This window comes from Hylaeus volcanicus, chromosome 7 (assembly GCF_026283585.1).
Source record: "Hylaeus volcanicus isolate JK05 chromosome 7, UHH_iyHylVolc1.0_haploid, whole genome shotgun sequence".
Taxonomy (NCBI): Eukaryota; Metazoa; Arthropoda; class Insecta; order Hymenoptera; family Colletidae; genus Hylaeus; species Hylaeus volcanicus.
Window position 1 is genome coordinate 18,545,198 of NC_071982.1, and position 19,205 is coordinate 18,564,402.

At 46.8% G+C, this 19,205-nt stretch overlaps 1 protein-coding gene across 1 annotated transcript; it reads right to left on the reverse strand.

Annotated features, from left to right (window-relative positions):
- Positions 1 to 273: 273 nt before the first annotated feature.
- On the reverse strand, positions 274 to 11,507 carry LOC128880475 (transcription factor SOX-4-like). The gene is made up of 2 exons (XM_054130608.1): positions 10,564 to 11,507; positions 274 to 5,337 (listed from the first exon to the last, which is right to left on the reverse strand). The coding sequence occupies exons 1-2, from the start codon at positions 10,666 to 10,668 to the stop codon at positions 3,985 to 3,987; spliced, it is 1,458 nt and encodes a 485-aa protein (XP_053986583.1). The 5' UTR covers positions 10,669 to 11,507; the 3' UTR covers positions 274 to 3,984.
- Between the last annotated feature and the right edge of the window lie 7,698 nt (positions 11,508 to 19,205).

Sequence of the window (19,205 nt, forward strand, 5' to 3'; positions counted from 1 at the left end):
CATCCACCGTCAGCTATTAATAGCGCTACTGCGCGTTATTATCGTTGACGCGCTCGCGTGCGCACACGCGGGGTTCATCGCCAGATCGCGAGAGGAAACCTCGACTGTTAAGCAGAATCGAACATTGGTGCTAAAATATACGCTTTAACGAAAATGGATCGCAAAAGAATCTTAGTCGAGAAGAATCGGAAAAATGAAATTCGCCCCTCGAGAGGTCACGATTTTCTGGATCTACAAGGATCGATGACGGAGGTGAACGAAATAAGCACTGGGTCGTTTTTAAATATTTTTTAATAAGTTCGATAAAAAAATTATATAAATTGAATACTTGATAACAAGGTAATAAGTATTATAAACAAAGGGCTAGATACAAATGTACAGTCGTTACGTTTATAAAGTTAGTTGTTGGCGCAATTAATTTCACTATCGTGTATAATGAAAACTTAAACCTACGGAGAAGATATAGCTCGGACACGTGATCGTTCGCTCCCGAGCAGTAAACTTTGAAACGCTTATCTATAGTTTGGATTGAAATACGCGACGGGGATACGCGCATGCTTTCGCTCGAAAACTAAGAAAATAATATCGAGTCGCGCGAACGAACCTCGTCCAATAATCGCGACGCGTACGCGATTACAAAAATCGAAACAACAAACTAAACGCATCGACTCGAAAGCACACGCACTCTGCGCGCATACGCCAGAGTTGAACAATAATTGCTTTTATTGTAATTAATCGCGATCGATCGAATTTTTGTAATCTGCAAACGTAAATCAATAATTTGTAATCTCTCGCAGTCGTTTCGTAATCGTCGACCACGATTACTGACCGTTCGGCGATCACGATCGTGGATGCGTGCCGCAGAGCTCGGTATCTGTCGCTCGTCGGTCTCAGAGCGAACGTTAACGAATATCGGACTAAACGCGTCGTGTAACTACATTCGTGGAAAAATATTGCCAAACGCTCGCTGGCATTTTCTACAAAGTTTCTTTTCGCGTCACATGTATATACGTACACATACACAGCAACCATTGATCACCGTTGAAAAAATAGCGTTATATTTATTTATATATATATATATATATATTTCGGATTGAGATCGGTATTAGAGCTTTCTTTTTTTTTTTTTTTATCTTTGCGTCCCTTCTTTTCTCACGCGCGTATCTCGATAGAACCGCTGCCGTTTTTCCTTTTCGGGTCGTTGGCATTTACAGATTACACGTTATACCGCGTTGTATTGCACTTTGGTGTGTTTCGTATATTTCTACCTATCGAAAGATTACGTATGTACGATTTCTCTGGACCGTGACTTTTCGTTTATCGACACTGTCAAACATTTATCATACATCGCTCTTTCGCTTTCTTTCTCGTCGAAAAGCCACGACGTCCAGAGGCTCGTTCGGATATTTGAGCAGCAGGAATTTTGTTGGTATTCGGGGTAACATTTGCAAGGAGTCTCGTCGCTCGAACGATTAAACGTAATCACTACCTTCGCGTTTTCCAAAAGTCTCACCAACTCCCGTTTCCCCTCGAAAACCTTTTCTTCCTCTTTCAACGGGTTTGTCTCGTGGCACGAGCTCGACTCTCTCGAATTAATCCCGGAAGTGCTTCGATCGAAAAATATTCACAGCCTATAAGTCGTAAGGAGGGTGGGAGGAGGGGTTTCCTACTTTGGTTCTAGGTGTTTTCTGCCGTACTCGGGATAGTCCTTTCTCAATATTTTGTTTCCTGCGATCCTGCCAGAGCTGGGCAGCGATTACTTTGTGATTACTTTTTCAAGAAGTATTTGCCAACGAAACGAAAATATCATAAGGCAAAGGAAGCTTTTATTAAAGACAGTGTGGCGAGGACGATTCGAGTCGTTATATCGGCGGAGAAATGGTGATAGGAAAGTGCACTCGATAGTCGACACGGCGAGAAACCAACGGGCGAATCGTAGACGAAGCGTTCGTCCGTTTGACAGTTACAGGGGCTTGGGTTAAGTAGAAGAACGTTGTAAAGACAGAACTATAGCGATCGAACGTTAGTTGGCAGTGTGTGCGGCGCACCATCGTGGATCTCCACCGTGTCAACGCGTTCGAGTCAAAGGCAAGACGATTCGTCGTTTGATTTTCTATCGAAACATGAATTTTTGCGCGAGAACAGTTGCGAGAAAGATTTGGAACGCGAAAAACGAAGTTACTACCGCGTGTGGTCGCACAGGCAAACGTTAAACGTTAGGAGTAAGCGCTAGTTTACGGGTAAGGGGAATATGAGATCAAACGTTTGATACATTCGAAGACATTCGTCGTACGAAAGAGAAAGAGATCGTGGCGACCGTACGGGACGAGCGAAAACGGAAACGAGGCGCAATTTGGTTGCGTCGCGTGCATATCGATAATCTCGCGCGGTCCGCGCGATAACTCGTTGTTGTTTTCGCGTTCTGCTCTAACTTTGCGTCGACTGTAACACAAACATGTCGCAACTGCGGCCGAAATGCGCATCGCCGACGGAATTGTTCCGGTCCCAGTCTTTTCCTTTTTCATTTCCATCGCGTCTTCCGCTTCCTCGTCAGTTACACTTTTACCTTCGCCTATCACCGATACAGTATCAACCGCTTACAAGCATCGAACCCATTCTTCCAATCTTAACTGAGAATTTGGCAAGGAGGATGCTCGTCTATAAATGAAGCTTGCTTTAAATTTCTTTTAACACGTAACGTGATAAATGTCATTTGTACTTGTGTTTGTCGCTACCTTCGAATTTTCAGTCATCTTTCAGCTCGAACCAATTGTTCCTTAAAAATTCTCAGACCTCGCTCTTCGCGGAATACAGAGCATTTTTATTGCCAGAATCGTTTCCAGCGGGCACAAATTCATCGAAAACGATATATCACATCACGGTTGAAAAACCTCGTTCACCTTTGCCATTTTAACGTTCCGTCTTCCCCGGACATAAGATCGTAAGCGGAGAACACTGTATTTCACCAAGATTCGCAAGGTCCCGATAGTCTCCGTCGCTACGCAGATTTCTAACGTATGTATATATATATTATATAATGTGTGTATGTATGTATATGTATATATTACTACACATGCATCTACCAATATACACAAGAACGAATCGTCGCGCAAAGTAATCGCGGTTCCCCCAACATCGTACGTAGCTGTAAAACGCGGCAATCTAGCCACTAGCTCTGCGTTACCTTTCCTCGTGGGCCAACATTTGCCGCGGAGTATACAAAAATCCTAATCCTAATATGCTACAGTAGATGTACAAAAAGGCTCGTGTATTTTCGCGTCGCGAGTAGGATATGCGCGCGCTAAGACTCACCGGGGGAGGAGGAACGAGCGACGAGAACAGTTTTCATCGTATCAGAGTTGAGCAGTGGTTATTTTGCCGTATATAGACAGAAAAATTGATTAGGGATAGAAGAGACCTCTCACTGAACTTCAGAGCAAAGGTGGCAGAAGATTCGATAATTGGGATGATTTGACACGTTCACTGCCAAACTACTTGTGAAAATTTATGTGAGCTATGTCTCTATAGAACTGAAAATTACTTAAATTTCAACTAGTACTTATTTCTGCAACTTCGTAAAATTCGTGAATCCAATGCAGATTTATTTCCTTTAACCGTCTCATTTTCAGAATTTATTTCATCAATTTCTTGATGAAAAATGCTGTCATCTGTATATGGGTGACGTGGCGATCAAACGCGTTAAAGACAGCGCAAACAATAGTGGAACATTTTTGTAATCTCTTTAAACGACGGTTATTTATTGCTCTGATTGTTCCAGTACTGCGCAGATAAAATCTCCCACCTACTTTGCTCTCGAGACCAACAAGAGCTTCCTTCACCCCTCCTCCTGACGATATACTCGAAATCAACCAAATTGCCAAGTCAGTAGTAATTATGCCCAATCCCCGCTACGTACAAAATGGTCAGGGTACTCTGTCGCGTATCTCGCGACGAATGGGGCTGTTCGTTTAGGCGCTTGTTCCCTCAAAAGCTGACCCAGTCGTTGCCCACGCCAATGGTGGACAGCATGTCCGTGACGTCTGGGGTGCAGGAGAACTCGAAGTGGGAGCCGCTGCTGGAGCTGGCGGTCTCGAAGGTGTCCAAGTCGGTGGTTATCGTTTCCATGTCGAGATCGATCTTGAAATCGGACGGTTGTATCTGGAGGAGGTCCGTCAAGGAGTACAGGTCCGCCAAGCTAGGGTTGTTCGTCGACTCCTCGAGCTTGACCGTTGGCGTCGAGACGACGCCGACGGTGGTGTCGCTTCTCGTCGTTCCCGTGTTCGTCGAGACCAAGTTGGTGCTCGTGAGCGAGGAGACGGTGGGAATCGTCGTCGTGGCTGTGGACACGGACGAGCAGGATGCTCGATCGGAGTCGTTTAGGTTCGCTGGCGACAGGGCTTCCGTCTCGGTGTCCATTTCCGTGTCCACGTCGACGGGTTCCTCCTTGACCATGAAATCGGATCGTCTCTCGAGGTGACACGTCGTTCGACCTCGGAAACTTCTCTCGGACATCAGACCTATGTCTTCGACAGACCCAGGGAAGGTAACGGTAGCATTAGGGGCAAGACTCGTACCAACGGGGCCAACGGAGGACAGGAGTCGGTCCTTCGGTTCGAAGGTGGTTTCGAAGTCCATCTCCATGTTAGTTTCTTGCTTGATCTTGCCGTTGCTCATCGTACCAGAGGTGGAGGAGGCTGTGGTCGTTGCTGGGAGTCTCATGGAAGGGCCGCACTCGAGGAAGTTGTCCTCGTAGAAGCTGGCTGACTCTGGGGAGTCTGGCGTGACGCAGGAAGGACTGCTGGGTATCTTGGCGGTGACTATCGGCGGGGTAGGCGTGTAATCGAGGGGAGGTCTCTTGTCGAGCGCTAGTCTAACCTTCAGTCGCGAGACTGGCTTGCTGCTGCTGGATTGAGGTTGCAATCTCTTCACCGTCGCACCCACCGCGCTCGTTTGCATATTGTTGTTGGTGTCGTTTCGCGCGTGACCCTTGGTCGATCCTGGCCCGATGGCTCCTACCGACGTCGACGACTTTCTAGGCTTCTTCCCCTCCTTCGCCTTCGGGTTCGTGGACGCGGTCGGTTTCGAGGTCTTTTTCCTAGGTCTGTACTTGTAGTCAGGGTACTCCATCATGTGCAGTTGCCTGAGTCTTTCAGCTTCCTCGATGAAAGGTCGCCTCTCCGCCTCGTCCAGGGTCTTCCAACGTCTACCTAGGCGCTTGCTGATCTCCGCGTTGTGCATGTCTGGCTGGATCTCGCATATTTTCCTGCGCTCGATCTGCGACCACACCATGAACGCGTTCATCGGCCTCTTTATGTGATTCGGATTGTTCTTCTTCGTCTGAAACAGAGAAATGATACCATTTGGATCGTGGCCTTCGACGTCGCGGGGTATCTGGGTCTGTTGGAGGGTATTTTCTTGTAGGGTATACTCGGTGGAACAGTAGGACCTCGATTATTGCCTGAGAGGCTCGTTCGTTGCATAGGGTCGGGGCACACGTGGAGCAGTGGTTGCTAAGCAGCAAATGAGGTTAGAGACGCGTGGGACGTTAAGCGGTATAGGGCTGATATACTCGTCGAGTTTGTTACCTCGATTATCGTAGACACTTGGGGATGAAAATCCAAGAACCAACGCAAACAGAATCATTAGAAAAATGGTGCCTTCTTTCGGGTGATATTATTTTATGTTACATCTAAATGAGAATTTTGTGTCTCTGGAGGATCCGTCCGACAGATACCATATCTGTCCCGCAGTAGAGAAGCGAGAAGGGTGGAAGACCCTTTCCAAGGATCGAATCACTCGCGATTCGCGTTTAGCCTAATCCGAGTTGCATGCTTGCTCGCCCTCTCGCGTGATACGAGATAGAGAGAGATAAATAGAGAGAGAGAGAGAGAGAGAGAGAGAGAGAGAGAGAGAGAGAGAGAGAGAGGGGAGAGGGCGCGTGCACGCGCGCAATATTATTGCGTTACCGTTCGCACTCGCCGAGAGAGCGATTGCAATTTGCGTTGCTTATTAGACGGCGGTATGCGTCGAGATGCAGATAGCACGCACCGTGCGCGCGCGCGCTCCACCCATTATACTTTTAGATATCGTCGATTACTCGACACGCACTCGAGTGGAAATCGAAAGGCTTGGATGTAGGTTACGAAGGTGCGACGACGGCTACGACCATCAGGAACGATGGCGAGACGCTCGATCGACGTCGAGAACGAATCGGTTCCTAGACAGTGGCTGCATCCAAAGGAAGGGGGTGCAAGTCGCTTCCTTGCTTATGCTTGAATAGCTTTTCATACAAATTTCGAGTGTTCTTCTTGGTGTTAAAGGAAAGACTCTTTTTATTAGCAACATATGTGTGCTTGTTTTCGCTGTTAAAACCCTTAACGAACCCCATTTGTGGTATTCGAAGGGGTCCATGCAGGAGGCTGACATTTTGAATCGTCGTATTGCTGTATAATTAGGGGGCCCCCCCCCCCCCTAAAAGAGGATTTGTATGTTCTCACGTAAGAATCTGATTAAATTTTTGATAGACTAGGTTCATGTGTACATTTTTCTTGTCTCGAGGAGCGTTTGCATCACCTTGCGCTCCTCCTTTTGTCCTGGGCGCGCCACTATCCTTGGAAACCCCTCTATCTCGCTCGTCTTCCGAGTAAACGGCCGCCAGTTTTCGTTGGCGACAATGCATTCGACCTTGGTCTTCGTTGAACGTTCGCAGAAAGAACCGACGATCATTTCCGTTCAGTAAACACAGTAACACAGTCGACGGCTACTTTTCTTATTCGATACGCAGCTGGCCTCGACTTCCCACCCAAATGAACCCTCGTATCCGCTCGCAACCCTCCCTCGCACCATCCCCTGGTGTGTCGTGGTTGTTCAACGCTCTCACCCAGAGATGGGCAGAATTTTATTCCAGTAACAGACACAGAATTGGAAAGAGAATTCTGAAAAATGAATTTTAAGAGTCGAAACACGATTCAAACGAATTTTATAATCTCTCGAGGGAGGAATTACTAAATGTTCTCTTTTGTGTTTTAATCGAATACGTACGAACCAAAGCAATCTATAAATCAACTTTGACATACAAATACAATAACTTGAACGTTGTACATTTCTGTACATTGTATATTTCTTAATTCCGAAAAGTATCGCGACCGTAAGTACCCTTGTCGATATCCCTCAAGAGGTTCAGAATGCATCCTGCCCGATCTGCTGCGTGTACGCCCTCCTTCTCCCCTCCCACTCGAGTAACTACCGCTTTTTGCACACCTTTATTTATCTCTGGGGATCGCGTGCGAACGATAGTCTGAGAAAATAAACGGAGAAGGAAGTGCAGAAGAATCGACGTCCGTGGAAGAGTATCAACGAAGCCTTATGGGCTTCTCCCTCTCTCTGGTTAGTTTCCACGGCCGAACGATCAGCTGACGACGTGCTCGTCAACCGCTCTGTCGCGAATCCAGCAACGCGACGCGTCCCGTGGAATGCGAAACAACGACGTCAAGGACAGCAATAGCGTACGAGAACAATGCATATTCGCACTAAAGCAGAACAGTGCGTAAACCGTAACACGCGTCCACTCGTTTCTGTCGTTCGGCATCACTAGACTGCGCATTTTATCCTTGCAAGTAAGTCTTGTACTTTAACCCCTTGCTCTACCATTTGGGGAACACGTACGCCATAAGTCAGAATCTTAAACCTTGGATCTCATGCAACCAGAATTCGTGTTATTTAAAGTAACGCAAAAATATAGATTGTATGCTGTCTCGCTTTAATACTGTATATCTTAATTCCAACAGATACGGTATTCGTAATTAACGATAATATTGATATACAAGCAAACGTACGTGTACGTGTCAGTATCCCTAAAGAGGTTAATTGTCAAGGTAGGAGACTTTTATTTCTCCTAGCCAGAGATACAATATCAGTTATACATTGGAAATTCCAAGTTTCATTCAACCAGTAAAGATTAAAATTATCTCCAATTCATTAATTGAATTTTATAACCAGATAAGGACTTCCTACGTCATTCGTGATATCCCTTTTATTATCTCTCCTGATTACGGCTTTTCTACGCATCATCCTTAGGATAAAAACAGGTGCAAGAAATAACGCGTTCTTCGACTAGAAAGCGTTTGATTCGACGGACTGAAATCGAACGAGCGTTCGTTGCGAAAAACGCGTTTCATTCGACCTTCGTGCAGCGAGAGCAACTTACCGTTACGATTCCAACGGTCTGACACCTCGACGGGAACCACCGACAATCGCAAAAAAATAGACGATTGAAACGTTCCTCGCGCGCGCTGTCGACCAAAATATTTGCGACGGAAACGAACAATTCCACCGAGCATGCAAATTCAGACATTTCCCTGTTTCTCTCTGTTTTCTGTATTTTTCTCGTGTCATCCTAACTGTAATTTATCATCGATACGCGAACACTCGACAGAGGAAACTCGTCGTATGACATTTTCGATTATCGTCGGCGATAAAGCGTCGGAGTCTGAAAACGAGATTGCGAGGAAACGATACGCGACGGCCGTGAAGTTGACCGATTAACTGCCTAACGTTCTCTTTTTTTTGAGGCTAGCTTGAAAACAACAGAAACGTGGTATTTACCTTTCTTTACTTTACAGTTCACGTTTACACAGTCGGATCCGTTGTGTCTGTTGAAAAAATTTGCCTAAACGATAGGTTCGACGATGGTAAATAAATTTGTCGTTACGAATATGTACGTGTGTAAAGTGAAACATCAAGCTCGTTACTTAATTCACGCAAATTTCTTCGGTAGACATAGAAGGTACGAATACTCACGGGACTGACTGTAATTAAAATAGAAAACTAAGCGTGTACCGTATAAATTCCCAAGTGGTCTTCGAATCGATCAGATTTCCAAATGTCCAACTTACGCGATAAACAATTTACTTGGCATTAAAACGCGACGCGTACCACGAACACACTCTACGCTCGTTGCCAGGTTAAATGCGTTAAGTGGTTAAGAGAGTGGAAAAAAAAAGAGAAACAAGGAGTTTCCGTAGTCCACGGTATACAAGCTCCGAGCAAATATTATCGACGTGTCGGCAAAGTACGCGTGATTTTCGATCCGGCGGGGAAAAAAAGATTGCTATCGCTGAACGGAAGAACATATAGAGAGAGAGAAAAAGAGAGAAAGGAAAAAAATAAAGTCGAGCAAAAAGGCTCGGTAAACAACGTAAACGAAAGTCGAAACAGCCAAGAATAACGGACCAAGGACAAAAATAATCTCTTCTTCCGTTCGACGGCGTTTCATCGTTACGAAAATAAACAGGTCGACGAAGGCATGGTTCGCGAACCATTTATCAGGGATATATGGTCGTGCGCGCGTCGTACCGAGGACACGCACCTTTCGCGAACGAGACACGTATTTTTGTATGGTAAAGAGAGGAAAAATACGAGAAAGCGTTGTAACGATGTTTGCATTTCGCGCGATTTCTGCAGCCACGCGCGCATCTGTGTCCACGAGCGCTGTTTTCCGTCTCGACGGTATAACGTAGGTGTCGGGTTCGTTGTTCGACGACGTCGGCGTCGTTTTGCCAGTCTCACGGTCGTCTCGTGACGGCCAATAAAAAAATCGGTTGATCCAGTCGTGTACAATTTGATATCTGCTGGGTAAAACTTATCATTTTTTACCGCGGTGCACTAATCGACGTGTCCTTATTTGGCCGACAGACGGCCGTGCACGCGAGTGAGTTAACGATTCGTGAAAAGTAATTCGAGGATAGGCTGCAACTAGCACTTTAGTCGAACCTTGTTTCATTTGCGTCAGCGACATTATTTTACACGTTCATTTAACCGCGCAAAGATGTTAGATCGAGTAAAAGGGTAAAGCAAATTTCACAGGGTAATGCTCACGACTCGTTTGACGTACGATCGGAGATCGACAAGATCCTCGCGCAAATAATTTCGAGTAACGAATAGAAGGTGAACGGTTCTGTATTTTTCAAAAACAGTAATGGTATTTGCTTCTTTTATCTTTATATTGTACGACGATAAGCAGGACAAGCGCGGCTTAAAATTTTATTTGTTGTTAAACGGCTTCGATCCTAGTATTGAATCATCTCTGGTAATGCTTTAATTACTTCTCGCGCGTAACGAATAACATCGCGAATGACTCGGAGTTCGTGGATTTTATTCGCGACTTACAGCCTCTAACAAACTTTGAGTAAAGAATGAGAGATTGGTACCTTCGGCAAGTTATTTATTCGAGAAAAATTACAATCGAGTTTCGAGTCGAGCAAACGTAACTTCACGCGAATAACTGTTCGATCGACTAATCGAGTCGTTACAGAAATTTTGTATTCGTCAGCTATTATTCCAGGAATAAAATTCTGCCAATCTCTGTGTAGTACGATGGACACGCGGTGAGGTTGTATGTAAGAGCGTGTCGAGAAGCCTGCGCCGTCGTCTCGCTTTTCGTGTAGAGCAGACGAGAAGCACAACAGGCTTCGGTTCGTGGACTGGCATTTCGAGACGAACGAAGGTCGAAGGAAAGGGAGGACTGTAAAATAATCGAATAGCGTGGCAGAAACGGAAAATTACCTGGGTGGCATCCGAGTACGGCGTCGTTGAATTTTTATCCACGAGCAACGATCCAAACATAGGTATCCCCGAACTCGAGGGACTGTCCTGCTGTTGAGGCACCATTTTTGGGCCCGTGATTACGGGGAATCTCTCGTCACGTCACTTTTAATAATCGAACACACTACACTTGGACGAATCCGCGGATTTTGTCAGCGTCCGATCGATAGCGTCGATCGGTCCTCTTCGCGCCTCGATCTTGGACGATCGAGTTCGCGTTTTCGCGAATAATTAGTATCCTCCTCGAGTCCGTGTTGTTTTCCGCTCCTTCTTGTTCCACTATCCCTTCAGCGTTTCGCGTGCTATACGACTAACGGCGTCCTCGCTGGTCCAGTCGAGCAAAGTCGAGCCAGGGACTTGGGGAAAAAAGAATCGAAGGAAGCGCGAATGGCAGTGGAGGATGGCAGTGATAGTAGATCATCGACCGCGATAACAACTGGGCGGCATTGACAGTCGCGACGTACGCGGGCACGCGAGCGCAACAGCACGCGACCACGCGACCAAAGAGACCACGCTTCTCGCAGCGTACGCGCAAATATCCTCGCCCGAAAACGCAGCCACGCGTGGTTCTTCCTTCTCTAGGTCGAAACGACGTGGACACGCGTGCGTCTCGAATGCGAAACGATCGGGGCCTCCTGTGTTTCCGACGGAGAGCGCGCGTCACGCACTTTATTGGTTGAAACGGCGAACGCGACGGAAGCGTGCGAGTCTGAATCGCGGCAAGTAACGTACGCTTGTCTTCGTTAAACGCGTGGCTTTTTTTTTATCGCGTGTATACACGACTCTTAAGAACCGACACGATCGTCCGTCGACAACGGAGATGACATTATCGGTCGAGGACGCATACGACGCACGCCCGACGAGCGCTCATTCGTAACTAACTCGCCCTCTCGCTAGACAGCTACCTCTATACTGCGCTCAGCTGAGACACCACCAACTCCCCACCATCTCGCCGTAAACACGCTGCCGCGTCAGCCAATCGCCGCGCGGCTGTTCTTTCGTCCCTCTTTAACCCTGAAAGCCTCGACGTTGTTGCTCTCTTTTCTCTTCCTTCTTTCGGCGCCCCTCCGCCGTGCCGCGCGGTTGTACCGCTCGTTTGTCTGTAAGTGTACTTATTTTATACTATGTACCCGCGTGTATAATTACGTATGTGTGCGAATGTGTACGTATGACGCTGTAGAAGAGGATAGCTGGTAAGGTGCATAGTGTAGCGTTGTTTGTTTACGTCCCCTAGTGAAAGTGTACCTGCTCATCGCCATCGTGCGCGTTAGTGTCGCGTGACGCAGTCAACCGTTTCACGTCGAGTCGCTTCTATTCGAGCAAAAGATTATTCGCTAGTGTCGAATATTAAACGCGAGGCGCCTTCTTCGTTCTTTTTATGCTCGTATATCAAAGAACCTTCAAAACGCATCGCTAATCTGCCGCGGGCGGTATCAAATGCGATAGAATGTTTTCTCCCGAGGTTGCAGTCGTTCAAGGTCATATTTAGCTTGCCCCTCCGCCCCTCGTTCCGCCCGCCACTCGCAATACTCCTTTTCCGCTTTGCTGTCCCCGTCAAATCGCGATCCAGACGACATTGCGATCCCGGTATCTCGATCTTCCGAAGGATTTTATCGTTTCCGCGATCGTCTGTCCGATAATCTCGATCGCAATCAGTTGGCGTTATCGCGAGGCTTGTTTTTCGATGAATAATTTGCAGACGGACCTGATCGATTGGGATCAATCTTCGTTTCAAACCTTTTACTCATTTAACCCTTGGAAACACCTTATTTATTTTATTTGTAGAATATTCTAAATTTAAACTTTCTTCATACTTTGATTTGAGTACCAGCTGTCTGTGGAATACTATTCTTATTTCCCGTCGTTAGTTGCAATACAGATAACGTTACATATCGTTTCGTTGCACGATAACGACCACAACGTACACGCCAAACACGTAAACCTTGGACCAGTAAAGGTCGAAAGCCCGTTTTTCGCGGAATCAATGAAACGTTCGGACTCGCGACACCTCTTGGGCGCTCGTCGCGCGAACGCTCGGCGACATCGCGACCGTCGCTGATCGCCACGGTCAGCAAAATCGTTTACCTATCCTCCGTTTCTCAAGGACTGCCACGAAGGAGTAAAATGGAATCGAGCCAGAGACGACGGAATAAATGTTGCACGCGATCGGTGGGAGCGGCTGTCGCCACTTAACCGGATGCTACTTGCAACTCGAGAATACTAAACGCTCGTCGTCGATGTATTTACAAGAAGAGTATTTCCGACGACGCAATCGTTGCACGCTCGCGGAACGCAACCCGACGGCTGGATGAAGCCGTCCAATAAGTCGGATCGAGTCTTTCGCAACGGAGTTTCCTCGGTTGGCTTCGAAATAGCATTTCCCGACGATAGGGGGTGGAAAACGCGCGGGTCCAGTCGATAAGTTTACCCTCGTGGGTAAACTAGGTTGGTTCTTCTCGAAAGCTTCTTGGTAGAGATGTTGTTGCGATATGGGGCATCCAAAGAGGTATAGTTTCGATACTTTTAGGGATGACTTTGTTTAGGGAGAAAAGTTCACTTAGTTTACTTAGCTTTTTCGCGTGAAATTGTACTGTCTTCAAGGTTTGTTTGAAACGTTTCTTTAGAATTTTTACCAATACACACGAGATACTAAGAGGGTACAAGAGGTAATGCTTTGGTTCCTCGCAGCTAAGGTTCTTTAATCCTTCGAGATCAAAAAGCTTCAAACCCAAAGCACCTCACCTCTTTCACACGCCTCAATCTTAAGATATCTCAGTGTAAAGATTCTCTAACCTAAAATGCCCCGATCTTTGCTGCTCGACGCAGTTGGCAACCCTATCGGAGCGCGAGAAACGCGGACGTTCCGAGGGAGTACGAGGGGGGAAAAAAAATTGGTCGCCCACTCGTTGCGACTAGCGATAGATTGCGAAACGACCGGTTCGCGCTCGCGCGCTCGGTCTACGACTATCGCGGAACACCGCTGCGGAACACCCGCGCTGCATTTCACCCGTCTGAGTCAGCGTATCGCGCGAGTCGCACGAATCGTTGCGCAATTCCCGTGCGCTCTCCGGAACGAGCAGGGGCCGTGCAGACGCTTAGCAGCGAGCTCGGGTCTCGAGACTCTCTCCTCCGAGCGAAACTCTCACCAGCGTGTCTCGACGCCCTCGAACCCCTTCAAAATCGACTTTTCTACCCACAAACCTCGCCTCTTTTTCTTCCATCGAAATCCTACTTGGACGTTTCGTGCTGTCGAGCTCCGTAGCGCCGTTCCTTTTTACTCTACTTGCCGCGAAGCTACGCGTAACACACTAACCGATGGCAACCGAACCGCAGCGGACACGCTTCCCGTTCGACTTGGCCAGAAGGAACTCTCTCTCTCTCTCTTTCTCCTAAAAATTTCATAACGTTTCGAGCCTGATAGGCGTTTATTTGTTATGGTGGAAAACAGATCTAGTCTTGGAGGATTCCAGAGAGGGAAAGATTATTAAAGGTTTCGATACATTGTTGTAGTATCCGCGCCTCCTATACCAAACAATAAGGAGTCAAATGAGAACACGGAACTGTAGATCCGAGGATCGTGGGTTCGAGCCCCCGTGCCTTATTTTTCGCTTAGACTTGGTTTTTACTATGGTGTTTCGTCCATCGAGCAGTCCAGTCCTTCGTAGCGTCGCAACAAGGAAGTTGGCGTAACTTGATCGATCATATGCTGCGTTTGACGCGTTCGAGAGTTCGCACTCTACCCGTTGATAAAAGTTATCTTCTCAACGAATTAGCTTCGCCATCATTGCGATTCGGTTTCTGTTCTGGAAATATTGTTTGTATCGCCCCTGATAGGGCTACCCACGATACGTCTTATCGCGGCAAGTCGATACGTCTTCACAAGGTTTCATCGCCCGTCCACGCTTTCTTCGTCGTGCTTCCCTCCTAATAACTGTTATTCCGCGTTTGTTTGAAAGAAACCCATTGCGCGCATCAATCTCCGAGCCATCAGGGGCTGTAGCTACGCTTGTAGCTACGGTACGAGCTTAGCAACCTCGAGGTACCCGAGCTATTAGGGTATCCCAGGCATATGTTAGACCAACTGACAGATAGATCTTTTCGAGTATAAATTTCTCGATCGTATTGGAGTCTTCCACGTCTGGTTCCCTAACAAAAAATCTATAGGATGCCCCATTCGATATCGCAAGAATTGAAAAATCCAGCGATGCTCGTCATTCCGTGAGAACCGTACGAAAAACGATCCGACCTCGAAGGTTTCCAAGAGCCTCGCGCGTACATTCTCCTCGGGCTGTGTTAAATACACGCGCGCAAAGTATGGCCTCCCGAACGCAGCGCCTGTATCGGCAGGAATCGTATCGGTTAGCTGGTGTACACCTAGGGACGAAAGCCTTCGTACGGGCCACGCAACGCGAGACATCGTCCAGAGGAAGGATGTGGTCGAACCGAGAAACAGAAGCAGGTGTTTTCTTCCGTTCTCTGCGCCGTTTCGCTTAACCGTCGACAAGACTAACTGCCAGGGCCGAGGAGCGGATATTCCGCGACCTGGTCGATCGAAAATCGATCCGCAGTGAAACCCGCACGGAAGAAATCCATTGGTCGAGGGACCAGGCTAGCTAGTTCTTGGGCTCCGAAGAGGAAGGCATTGTGAATTTTCCACGAAAGGACCGTCTGTCCCAATTGGAGTGATCCGAGCTTTGAAGATTAAAAAACTGTATACTCGAAATCATAGCTTGAACGAGGCTCTAGGAATCGAGGAAAAGTCGGTTCGGTTTTCCATGCGATTCGTGAGTGCCAGACGAGGTCCCGCGATCGCACACTTATCGTTTAATACCGCCGATGGAATGTACCTGGAAACGGATATCGGTCCAGCTGTCCAGCTGTCCAGCAGCTGTGTACTTCACCTGTCGTCGTATCGCCAATGTATACACTCGTGTGCACCAGTTGAACGTTTCACGCCGGAGGTTGTGCGCGAAAGGTGCGAGTTTCCTCGACGGTCGTCTTCTTCCCTCGCTTTACATTTTTTTTCGACTATGAATAACCGATTACCTAGGCACAATTACGTAACTTATCTTAGACTCTAGTGGAAACTATTTGCTTGCTAGAGCAATACTGAAATTAATTCTCTTCGATTGACTTCCATTGCCTCTATCCCGGACCAGCCCCCGAATGTAGGATTTATTTCACTTAATTCTGTCTTTTTTTTACATCCCCTCGTCCTCGTTAAAGAAACGAATCTTACATTAACATCTCTCTTATCAAACTCTGCGTAACGTTAAAAGAATCCAATTCCCGAATCGTTGGATAGCTATTCCGCGGTCACTTTCCCACCGAGTGCCGATGCCCTACTTCGTCCTATCGCGAACTATGCCAAGAGTTTATCTGCATTCGGTCTCGATTCGCACAGGGACATCGAGAGATGATTCTGAGACAATTTGCAGTCGCCACGGCGAGACGCGTTCCGTCACGGTACAGGAGCCCAGGGACAATGATTTTACGTATCCGGCTATTTCGCACGACTACGCGTTCTTCCTGCTCCGTTGTCGAGGCTCCGCTCGAGAACTGTCCAGTAGAACTTGATAAAATTTCGACGACAGCAGTGAACGATCGTCCGGACTCGAAATAGTTTAAATATTGGAACGAAATGGGAAGATAAGCAAAGACGACAGTGGGTAGACGGGCAGGTAGCCAGGATCGTAGGTGGATAGGTGGGTAGGCGAGTAGCTGAGTAAAGAAGCAAAGCGAACGGCACGGGAAGAGAGTCTTTGAGTATCGAATTTTTCAACAAGAAAAGCTGTTTACCTCCCCATTCGTTATTCCAAATTCTCCACCCACGGATTCCTTACATTATTCGCGTGGAACTCTTGTGATGCCAGTAGCAGGATGGTTTTCCCTCGAATAAGACTCGCCCGGCTCAGGAGGGACTCGGTTTTGAGTCAACGAGCACGCACCTGCTCGCGGCAGGGCGCTCTTTCGCGTTTCGCACCTTTCTCGTCCAGACCGCGATCGAATATAGAAAACGAGACGAATTTCCTCGCGACGAAGCGCAGGAAACCGGATGGAAAGTCCATTTTATTGGTTTGTCCGAAAGATCTCGGACAGGTGTGCAGACAAGGACGGTACACCTGCGCGAGTAACCGTACTCTCTATACTGTTACGCCTTGCCTCGCCTTGAGCCTTCTTTGACGCGCTGCAAACCGAACAAAACCTTCGAAACGCGTACCTGAGCGCCAAGGGTCTCGAAACGAAACACCCTCTGTTCCATGCAATCTTCGCCGTACTTCCAACCGACCTATCCGCGTCGCCATTCATCCGCCAGCGCTCCACAGATTTTCCTTTTCACGAATTTTCCACCGAATCGTCCACAGCAGGCTACCTACTGAATGAGAAAAGGCACGGGGAACGTGTATGTCGTTATGTCCGGCATGCTTCGTTAATGCGTATCACTCGAACACAGTGGAACCTCGATTAGTGAAAGAAATTGGGCTGAAAGTTTTTGCAGTAACCGAGGTTCCTGGGATAATGAAGGTAGCGATAGGTGTACTCCTCTTCCTCGCTAGAGCAGGTGTAAGGCCAGGATCGAAGCTAGAAGTAGTACCGTTAGCTCTACGATTAACACTAAACCTACCACGCCCGGCCAAATGATCGTTTTCAAATTTTTATACACGTATAAAAATTTGTATATAATTCTTATATGCTATATATGAATTATATACAATTATTTCATGCAGCATTCAATTTAGTTTCGAATATGTTTGCATTTTAATGAAAAATGTGTTTTTAAGACTATTCAACAGAGTCTAGAAATATTTCTGATAAGGAATTGTGTTACAGTAGATTAAGCCACTAAGTAACCTGTCGTCGTTGCACCTTTCGAAGGAAACATTTTTGCGTTTCGAAGCTAGCCTCCGTTTGCCCGTATCGCGTAAGGCTTTACGGTCGCAACCCAATCACCGTGGACTCCTTGAATCGATGCAGCATCGATACGACGAGTCGTTGCGAGTGCGGGTTCGGCTGCGGGTACCCTGATAGATGAGACTCTTCTTTTTCTCCCAGACAACGCTCTACGTCAGCGAGCGTACTTATCAACAAGGATTTTTGAACAAAGGGTATCTTTTTAGCATGAGTGATATTGTAATTTTTTCATGGGAAACCTTCGACCCTCGTGTCACGTTCGATAAAGTGTTGCAAACGTGCAGATAATAGTCAACATTCGAATAATAATGTGAATACTCAGGAACGAGGACTGTTCATCTGATTGAGTATTGGTCTTCTCATCCGAGAGTATATCTTTGTATATCTTCTCACGTATGTACACAGTAACATACTCGATTGTATTCGTGACTGCTTCACATAATATTCGAAAGCAGGACTACTTATCAATACGTGTAGCAGGAGTAGAGAATCTCTTCGTAGCTTCTTCCTAACACTCCCACGCCATCTCGTGGTGCAGTTTATCACTCCGTTCTCTTTCGTCTCCATCGGTTCGTTTTACCATTCGATAAAGCCTCAACAGATAACGTTCTGCACATCCCAACACTAGATACAACAGTCCACTGCGTGTTTCGCGTAACCAACCGAGTCTCGACAGAGCACGAACGCGCGCAATTTGTTGTACAGTATCAACCCATGCTTCCTCGGACTAGAAAAGCACCTAGAAAAAGGATTCCCTATTCCATTTAAATAATCTAATTTCATGTACCGTAACATTTTTGCAACCATTTTGGCGTTCCCTGAGTACTCGCGCGTTTCTTGAGGCAACTTCGGGTTAACGCTGTTATAATACACAACGGCGCCGACATTTACGAGGATCCATTATGGAAAACCACGGAAAACGCGAGGCGTGAGCGCCGTTTCGCCTAGAATTTACACGTTGCAGAATCCTCCGGAATTATCTCGTTAGGTGCACGGCGAAACATGATTAAGAAGGAACCGAGAGTTTTCTGTTCGGTTCCAGTGAACATTAATTTCTCACCCCTACGTATAACGGATAATCTGCTTTCCGCGACGTGGAATAAACGGAGTCGGAATTCTGTTTAAACGTTAATACTTTTCGAGGCGGAAGCGCCGTAATTTTTAAAAGGTGTCCCGGAAACCAGCGCGTGTATGTTCATCGGCAGATTGCAGCGGTTCCTCGTCGGATCTTCCCGTTGTCGCTTTCGTTGTATAGTTTTAACGTTAGCTACGAGCCACCTACTCGATTTCCCTTCCTTTCGACTGGACACGATCGCGCACGCTCGATCGAGTACAAAAACCATAAATTCTAATTACGAGACGTGGAATGCGACGCGGTGCACCGCACGCCAGAGCGGGTCCCGTTGTTTATACAGGTTGAAATATGAAAGATAGGAAGGATTATTTTTTGATGGTAGACACAAATGTTCGAGGAAAAGTTTGCTTGGTTACTAGGAGGAGTTTACTTTAGTATTGTTTATTTATAAAGTTGTGGAATCGTCTACGCGACTGTAACAGGCTTCTGTGCCAGGCTTACATTCAAATACAGTCAGTCTCATAAATATTCACACCCTCTGTGTCTATTAATGAAATTTGTCTAAATTAAATAATAGGTGGATACACTTTACACTTGTATATACATGAAAAATTTA

Excerpts from the sequence above, each read along its gene's own strand:
- LOC128880475 (XM_054130608.1), bottom strand. The coding sequence starts at position 10,668 with ATGGTGCCTCAACAGCAGGACAGTCCCTCGAGTTCGGGGATACCTATG. Across the intron at positions 5,338-10,563 it reads CGTACTCGGATGCCACCCAG|ACGAAGAAGAACAATCCGAA; the intron begins GTAATTTTCCGT and ends TCTCTGTTTCAG.